Source organism: Patella vulgata, chromosome 3, assembly GCF_932274485.2.
Source record: "Patella vulgata chromosome 3, xgPatVulg1.2, whole genome shotgun sequence".
NCBI lineage: Eukaryota > Metazoa > Mollusca > Gastropoda > Patellidae > Patella > Patella vulgata.
In genome coordinates, this window is record NC_065881.2 from 682,501 (window position 1) to 691,836 (window position 9,336).

The 9,336-nt window shown below is 36.1% G+C and overlaps 1 protein-coding gene across 1 annotated transcript in view; it reads left to right on the forward strand.

The window, feature by feature from the left end:
• The window catches only part of LOC126816075 (tripartite motif-containing protein 45), an 8,502-nt gene extending 4,046 nt beyond the window's left edge, over window positions 1-4,456 (forward strand). Inside the window, exon 2 of the mRNA XM_050542263.2 lies at window positions 436-4,456. Within this exon, the coding sequence (XP_050398220.1) occupies window positions 436-1,624 (1,189 nt within the window). The 3' untranslated portion in view covers window positions 1,625-4,456. The remainder of the gene's footprint in view (window positions 1-435) is intronic.
• The last annotated feature ends 4,880 nt before the right edge of the window (window positions 4,457-9,336 follow it).

Below are 9,336 nucleotides of genomic sequence, written 5' to 3' on the forward strand. Positions count from 1 at the left end.
TCTGTTAGGTTTCTGCTTTGTAACTGATGAGGATAATATTAGCCTCGTGGGGAGATAACTCGTGGGGTCCGACTCTGGGAAAGTCCCAGACCCTCTAGACACTGGGAGGTATAGTTTCCTCCTCCCACGTCACATAACACGACCTCTAGATACTGAGAAGGTGGCGTACCCCCCACCCCCATCCCATCGCCACTTAACACGTCCACTAAACTCGACTAGGAAGGCGTAGTTTCAGCCCCACCACTAAACACCACCTCTAGATACTGGGAAGGTCGCGTACCCCCCCTCCCCCTTCACTAAATACGTGGTCTCCGAGGCCCCCTTCCCACCTTTTCGATTCGATGGACCCGCTTCAAGATCAACATATTTATTGATCACTGTTATGAAATCACTAGTTAATCAATGAAATAACAACCTAGTGTTCTCTACTTTCAGTATGGCGGGACAGAATGATCTACATGTGTGTAGCATTTGTTTAAATGATTTCACTATACCTAAAATAATAGATTGTCATCATACATTCTGTGAACAATGTCTGGAAGGTCACGTCAAGAAATCGGCTACAGGTAACAACTTTTTGTGTCCATTGTGTCGCAAACAAATACGAATTCCAAGGGGTGGGGTGAAGGAGTTTCCACTGAATTTTTATATCAAGGAAAAGTTTCTTGATCTGTCATCTTGTGGTGTCTGTAAGACTACGCCCTGTGTGTTTAACTGTAGAAATTGTGAACAATATTTGTGCCGTCCGTGTAAGACAACCCACGATGCTCTCGCTGACAATAATAACCATGTGATATTTACATTAGATGGATACAATAGCAGTAACCTAGAGCAGAAAACTTACTGTAAAATACACAGACGCCAAGAAATAAACGTCTTTTGTAGTGACTGCATGATTGCAGTCTGTCAGATATGTTTAGAACGAAACCATGCCAATCACTACACGTCAGATTTGATGGACTATTTGAGCGACGTGGGTAATGAATTGGATATTAATAAAATATATATTGAGGATATGTTAACACAATTAAAATCTGATGTGAATAATATAAACCAATCGATACGTGAAACACGACAAAATTCAAACACTGAATGTGATAAGATAGACGAGCACGTTAAGATATTTTATAAAATGTTAAAACGGTCAGGAATGGATATGAAACAAGATTTAAAGAAAATCCAGGATGACTATGAAGAAAAGATGAGAAAATATAAAGACGGTAAAGAAATCATGATTAAAGAGCTAGAAAATTGTTTAAATGCCACGACTAAAGAACTTAAAAAGACATCAGTAGATAAATTGTTGACAGTCTCACGCTATGTAAAATCAACGAAAGAATCTATTAAGGATAAATTAGCCAGTGCCGTCAGTGTGCCTCGTTTAAGATTATGTAAATATCTGACAGGCCAACCAGATGAATTCGCTTTATCATGGGATATGGGGGGTTTGGTCTATATAAATGAAGTATGGGCTAATGTAAAGAATAGAAGTATTGGAAGATTATTGAACTTCCATATAAGGCATTACCTTGACGAACCAAGTAAAAGTATAAATTTTAAGGAAGCTATTGTAAAGGTATTTGTACCGTTAATAATATTTCTGTTTCTTATGGTTTTGCTTTGATTTTCATCCTTTTGATTGCTGAAAAAATGCATGAAATGCAAGTACTTCATTATATGGTACTATCCATGGACCCCACTCGCTATACCGAAAAGTTTTGATATAGTAAAAGTCAGATATTTAGTAATGAGTACAAGTTTGAATTATTTGGAAACTAATTAACATCCCAAAAATATAATATAAACAAAAATGACTGTCCCCGAGACGATGTAAATCCCAATAGTATTTTCTTTTACGGACAAAACGTCTGCCAACCGGTTTCACAGGGTATTGGGAAAGCCTTCTTATAACTATGTATAAGATGACTGACCTTTATAAGTTCAAATGTCTTCTATATATGACGTCATATCACACGGCGTCGATCATTGGTTCGATAGCGCGTGGATGGTTTACATCACGTGAACTGGTCCGGGCAGAATGATGCCTTTTACTCATTTTATATACCCATTTATAGTAAATAGCAAATATTTTTATCCAGATGCACTTCAAACATCTTTATTTATTTTTCTAATACTTTAAAGAAACTGTTTTAGAATTTAATTTGCAGAAAGAACACGGTTAATATTGTGAGCTCGCGGCCTGGCGAATATTCACTGCTGATCAGTGTGGACGCCTGCTTCCTTCCAGGGCGATATCGCAGACAAAGATGAATATCAAGTGCATATCGGTCATTTAAATTAAATTGAATACTTATCGACTCAACTAACCACACTGACTGTTTATGGTTAAATATAATAGGCTACACACATTTTGAAACTAAAAAATGTGATCACACAACTCTTGTTTTATATAATTTACACTGGCTATCTGTTAAACATCGGGGGGTTGGATGGCCGAATGGTTAGCAAGCGCGCGCTGTATCATACGGTCTGTCATTGAGTCAATTGGCGGGGTTTCGATTCCCCGGTTGTACGTGACAAGGAGTAGTGTCGCCTGTCCAACCTCGTGGGTTTTCTCCGGGTCCTCCGGTTTCCTCCCACAGCTAAAGACCCCTACGCGCAAGCGAATTATTGAAATAAAATTGAACCATGTTTTAGTCCCGAAATGACCTAGTTTATGTCGAATGGACGTTAAACCCCATTTCTCTCTCTCTCTCTCTCTCTCTCTCTCTCTCTCGCTTCTCTCTCTCTCTCTCTCTCTCTCTCTGTGTTAAACATCGAATTGATTTTAAGATGTTATCACTTATCCACGGTCCTGTGAGTGTGTGTAGATTATTATTATCATAAGTTTCCAGTATTAAAGATTTGAAGAACCATTCCAGACTCTTGTAATATCTGACGGACCTCACGGTCACATATCTATCAATTGACGGTACAGATACCTTGATTTGTTCGCTATTCACTTCTCGTTGTTTAGATTCGTCGTATTCTTTGATTTTTGTTATTCCATGTGAAACCTTGTATAAATTACAAAACAAAATCTTAAAATATTTGGCAGCTCGGTTTATAACTGATGCATCATATAAATAACCCTAGTCTATTGTAATTACACTGGCTACAAATAAGGGTTTTGGAATTGAAGATGCATTATATAAGAGCTAAATCTGACTAATGCAGATTTTTTGTTTGATTTCTAATGTTATATACACCATTAATTAGACATTTATCTACATGTCAGGCCCACAATCAACGCTCTAGATCATCGGATACTTATGATTTTCAACGGATTTTAACACGATTGTTAGTTAATGATTTAATTAAAAATGGATAATCGAGAGTTTGTTTATTATCGTGACAACGGTAGCAATGACAATCGAGACTATACTCCGCTCAGAATGAAGTAATTTTACTGAAATTTTCAACATATTCCCTTTACATTATCTATATTTATAACTAGTTAAGCGAGAACTGTCGGCTCTTTATGTAAATCTTACATAATGTATCTTTAAATAATTAAATTTTATTTGTATGAATTATTGTATATTTATGATGATTCGGGGATTTAATTTGGATTACATTTTAATTGTATGAATTATTGTATATTTATAATGATTCGGGGATTTAATAATGGTTAAAGGATTAAATTGTATTGATATTATAACCGTGCAGGTTATAGTAGTTATATGTTATAATTTAAATCTTGAATATTTAAGATAATATATTATTCATTTTAAAAGTGAAAGCCTTCAAATTGAATTTATTTAAACTCTCGCAACAATAACTATTTTATTCCTTTAAAACATTAATTGTATGTGTGCTATTAAAAGGTGACTAGCCAAGGGTGAAATGTTATGTAATCCTAATGACATGTTAATTTATTATAATCCCTTATTGTTTATAAAATACTGTTATAGATAGAAAGTAACTGACCATATGGCCTGTCTGGTGAACATGTCAATCGTATGATTAATCTATTAATTGTTTTATTTACCATTGTTTTATTTCATATATTGTACATTATTACATCAATGCTTATTTATGTCAACACTTGATCTAGCCAAGTGATTAGTAATTCCATATAAATATGTGATTGTACTTGATACGTCAGTCATTTAGGTCTATCCGACTTAGTAGCATAAGGTACTAGTCGGTTATCCGCGGTCCTGTAAGTGTATGTAGATAATTATTATTATAAGTTTCCAGTATTAAAGATTTGAAGAACCATTCCAAACTCTTGTAATATCTGACGGACCTCACGGTCACAATATGAATTATTGTATATTTATAATGATTCGGGGATTTAATAATGGTTAAAGGATTAAATTGTATTGATATGAATTATTGTATATTTATGATAATTCGGGGATTTAATATGGATTAAGTTTTATTTTTATCAGTTATTGTATGTTTATTGTGATTCGGGGATTATATATGAATTAAATTTTATTTATATGAATTATTGTATATTGTATTTCCCTACATTGTTTATAACAACCGGATCCATTCCTAATTATTCAGGGCGGGGAGAATACAGGTTTAAAGAAGCTAGGCTTTACTATGTGTCCAACCTTTACCGCATGCATTAAATTGTTAATCTTCCAATTTTAGGTACTCCTGTAGCATCAGTTCTTCGTAGTCTCTGGCTCTTTGACTGTCCTGACTTGTTGCTGGTGATATGGTTGACAAATGAAATGAAATAGGGTTTTACGTTGTTCTGCGCTAACTGGGCTACAGATGACGGGCATACGTAATACATTGTGTTATAAGGGAAATTTTGCCCGGACGAAGACCTTTCGGACTAGAAAATCTCCCTTAGACTTTGTTTATGATAATGTAAAAGACCGGATAATCTAGCCAATGACCTATTATTCTTAAATGTTGACAACGCACCCAGACTAAAATTTGTAGAATATTTTTCTAACCGTGCGTCCTGCGCGACTGGCAAGAAGGGGCCACTCTGGACAATCACTGGTTTGTCATCGTTATTGACCGGACTCCATATTATGCATTGTTCGCAATTTATCTTTCTAAAGTAGCACTCGACCGCAATCGGATTAAAACACAGATCATATGTCGTTTCGGTTTTTTTTTTAGTTCAAAATTTCTTTCTACTTGTCTTTACTGTAATGAAATGAAATGAAATGGGGTTTAACGTCCTACTGTTCTGCTCCTAACCTGGGCTAATGAAGATGGGCATATGCCATACAGTGTGCTATGAGGGAAATCTTGCCCGGGCAGCGGTGCTACGGCCTACTCTTATATAGAATTCCAACTGCCAAGTGATCTTTTACGTGCACGCCAATTTGTACACGGGACCTCGGTTTTTCGTCCCATCCGAACGACTAGACAGCTGTCCTTGCCAGGCCCTCTGCCCTGCATCACTGACAAGGGGAAACCACGCCGGAAAATCTGGATGAACTTTCTCGGCCAATGCAGGGATCGAACACCCGACCACCATTCTAGCGAGCCAGCGTCTTGTCCACTTAGCCACGTGATCACCCACTTGTCTTTACTAAACTAGGGTCTGGAAAGTTAAATATATTTGTTAAGGCCTGCTCAATTTTCGTCATGGTTGCTGAGATGTAAATAAGGTTAGGGCCCGTGATTGTTTTCGAGATTGTAGGTTAGGGCTAGGGTAGGTCTATGCATAAGGCTGGGTCAAGGGTTGGGGTTAGGGTTGGGATATCGCTAGCCCTGTTTACATCTCTTGGAAGTCTTACCGATCTGGAAGAGTTATTATATAACCCGCATTCTGGTTGATGCCAGGGATTAGCCAATGAAACGGTCTGATGCGGTGAGTTCTTGACGTGCGGTGCACGGAACTGTGGATATCCCACTAGAAACATCAATGCTGATAGGCTAAGCAAATGTCTGATGTCACGGGGTCAAAAGCCGCTCGTATGACCCCTGACGCGACCTACTGGTTAGTGCTAAACCTAACCCTAAGCCTTATCCTAACCCACATTCCTCGGTAACAATCACATGCCCAAATGTTTACATTTCTGACCCTACCTTTATTGTCGTCGCCCTCGATTAACTTTATCCGGAATGAAATTGGAGGACCCGGAGAAACGAAACCACGCCACTTGACTCAATGACCGACCTGTGTAACCTATCGCGCATACTTTAAACCACTCGCCCCCTGCGTCTATCTCTCTCTCTCTCTCTCTTCTCTCTCTCTCTTCCCTGGTTTGTTGTGCAGGTTGGAGGACCTAGCAAGGAACAGCTTGTACAGTCGTTCGGCTAGGACGAAAAATCGACGTCCTGTGTACTCTTGATAATTGGAATAAAAGGAGTAATGCACGTTAAAGACTACTTGATAGATGGAATTGGAGGAAGAGTAGGTAACTGGCCGTCTGAAAAGTAAGACGTTAAAACCCATTCCATTTCCCATTGACCTGGCGGATTGTTGTTTGTTTTTTTTCAATTATACTCCTAGATCCTTTAGGTCATACTTTAGACTGGTAAGTGGTACACTGAAAAAAAACTTGTGTTGGATCTCAACACAAGTACTTGTGTGAAAATTATTCTACACAAGTTATGTGTTGTTTTGCATTGCATTAACACAAACTTGTGTTCTTTTTAATGCATTAACACAAATCTTGTGGGTTTTTTTCATATAATTAACACAAGTAATGTGTACCGTCAACAAATATTTTTTTTTTAAATTTGAACTCCATACAAAGTCTTAATCCGGGGGTCCTCAAGTAAGAGAAAGGTATTTTTTACTCAGACAATATAGCCAGACAGACTTGAATGCTAACTGGCGTTAAGATGTCTGTAGTTAAAATAAAGTTGGGCCCAATAAACTGGTAGATCAAAGGCCTGTTGAGCGCTCATGCCCGGTGTGATTTTAACAATTGACTCCAAATGCGTTGACAAGAAAATAAGTAAAACTGTTATTGAATGTGATTGGTTGATAAAATCAACGTACTATAGGCTACATTTTGTCTGCGATATCATCTCGGTGGAAGCGGACATTAAATGAAGTGATTTCACACAATTAATTTAACATTTAACAACGTGCTGAAATGATTTTGGAGCAGTGATATGTTTGACAAATGTAAGCTAATGGTGACATAGAATACAAGACCGCAGGTTTGTGAATATTTATATAAAAAAAATAATACCATGTATGTAATTTAGCATCGATATTGTTTCTCTGTATAATATTAGTATTTCGTTTCCTTAAAAAAAAACTCCAACAATTTAAACCGGAAGTTTATGTTTATAATATGGCGCGGTCAGGAAAAAAATTTCGGCATGTTATTATCAAATCTGTTCAATTTTTCTGAAATCATGCTTAATTAACATTAGTTGTTCGGCGCTACGATGTTGTTCAAATACTTACATTACAGAATCACATTATGATTAAAGCAGAAACGGTTCGACTTGAACCAGCAGGTAAGAATCTGTTTTGAAATTATATCTTGGGAGGTTGGATTGGCGTTGGAGACCCGATTGGCGGCCATTTTGATTCTTGTTTCATGATTTTTTTTATATTATAACGATTTTGCCAAGAGTAGACATAAACGCGGGCACAGACTAGAAAAAAATCTTTTTACACTTTTGTGTTAGTTGAATTGTAATCTAATTTATGTTTAAAAAAACAACTTTAAATCTAATAAGCAGACGGAAGATATGGACGAACAACAAGAAGAAGTTATGGAGGTCCCAACAACTGAACCTATGGAAGTAGAAGAATCGTTTACAGCCGAAACCCGATACGATGTGCCAGTTCCGGTTATGGAGTCCTCCATCTCAGACGATGCCGACGTTAGTGTCTTCTGCGACGAAGAACCCGTAGTGGTGTATCACTAAAAACCTCAGAATGCCTCGTTCGGCATTTCTGTCCAAACGAGGCAAAAACGTGTCAAAATTTTTGCCCCGATTTTGCCTCGTTGTAACGAGGTAAAAAAAAATACCTCGTTTCTCTGGAGTTCCAAAACGTGTTTTTTTTTAAATTGCCCTGTTTTTGGAACGAGGTATTTTGTTCAGAACGAGGCTGGGTAAAATTGCCTCGTTTACTAAACGAGGTATTTTATCCAAGATAATTATTAGCGGTATTTGCTGTCAACAAATAGAGCCATACAAATAATGTTCGGACCATCATGTGACCAATTGCAGATCTACAAATTAGATTATTTATTTGGGACATGATATTCTTCATAGTTATGGCTTACTACACTGGAGTTCTATTATGTATAATAAACGCTTCCCGAGCGAAACAAAACATAACAATGTCACGTGACAATATTACATATGGCGGATAAAAGCGTTCTTTGATTACATGCTGTTTGGTTTGATTATTAAATAATACGGCAATCTGTATATATGGGAAAAGGAGAATGAATTTCCCCAAATCCAAAACTAGATGACTGGAATATTTATTGAATGGAAAGTAAATATTTTATAAACAAAAATATTCGGATTTGCAGTATCCTAGCTTGGATGGATTTGTGATTTGAATCTCGAACTCAGTGTTTTATACATTTTATTATAAAATTGTATTATAATGTTTTACATGAATGAAAAAAATCTACAATTTAAAACAGTACAATAACATTGTGATTTGACGCTCTACAAATCACTAAGAGTATAACAATTGCTTGTTGAAAAAGCGTTAATAATATGTTTTTTTCCATTTATTATTTTTTAAAAATATATTCAAAAAGAATGCGTCTTTTACAGATTTCAATATAACCACAAATGGTTGATTGTTTTAATGCTAAGATAAGTATTAATGGTTTGTATTTGAAAATCAAATTATATAAGCGAAAAATAGTAAGATACATTATGTATATCTTAAAACACGCCCTTCTCAGTTACTACTTCGGCGAATATCATTTGATAATTTAGATGATCAGAATTAAACACCGTTTTGCTATGTTATTATTTTTTTATGATTGGGTGGGGGTATACTTAATTAGGGGATTGGATTGAAAGATTATAGCTACCATCTTAAGGAGACATAATGTGTGGTGCATTTACGGTCTTATAAAGCTCTATTCTTACATAAAGAATTCTTGATTCGCACGGAAGTGTTTTAGCCGTGATCATTTTAAGTCATGCTTATGCCAAGATCTGGGTAAGTGTTAATTTAACTAGATATCAGAAAAGTACCACGTTTTCATAAATGTACTCTTTAGATAAATTGTACAATATTTATCAGTTCACTAGTTACAATAAAATCATGCATTATAGCTATTTTTATTTATTTATCCCTGGTGCTTCAAATTCAATTTAGGGTGCCTCAACATATTTAAAAATATGTTTTAAAGCTTTAGGTCATTTTATTATATCTTTCTACCATATATAATGCCCGAATTTAGGTAT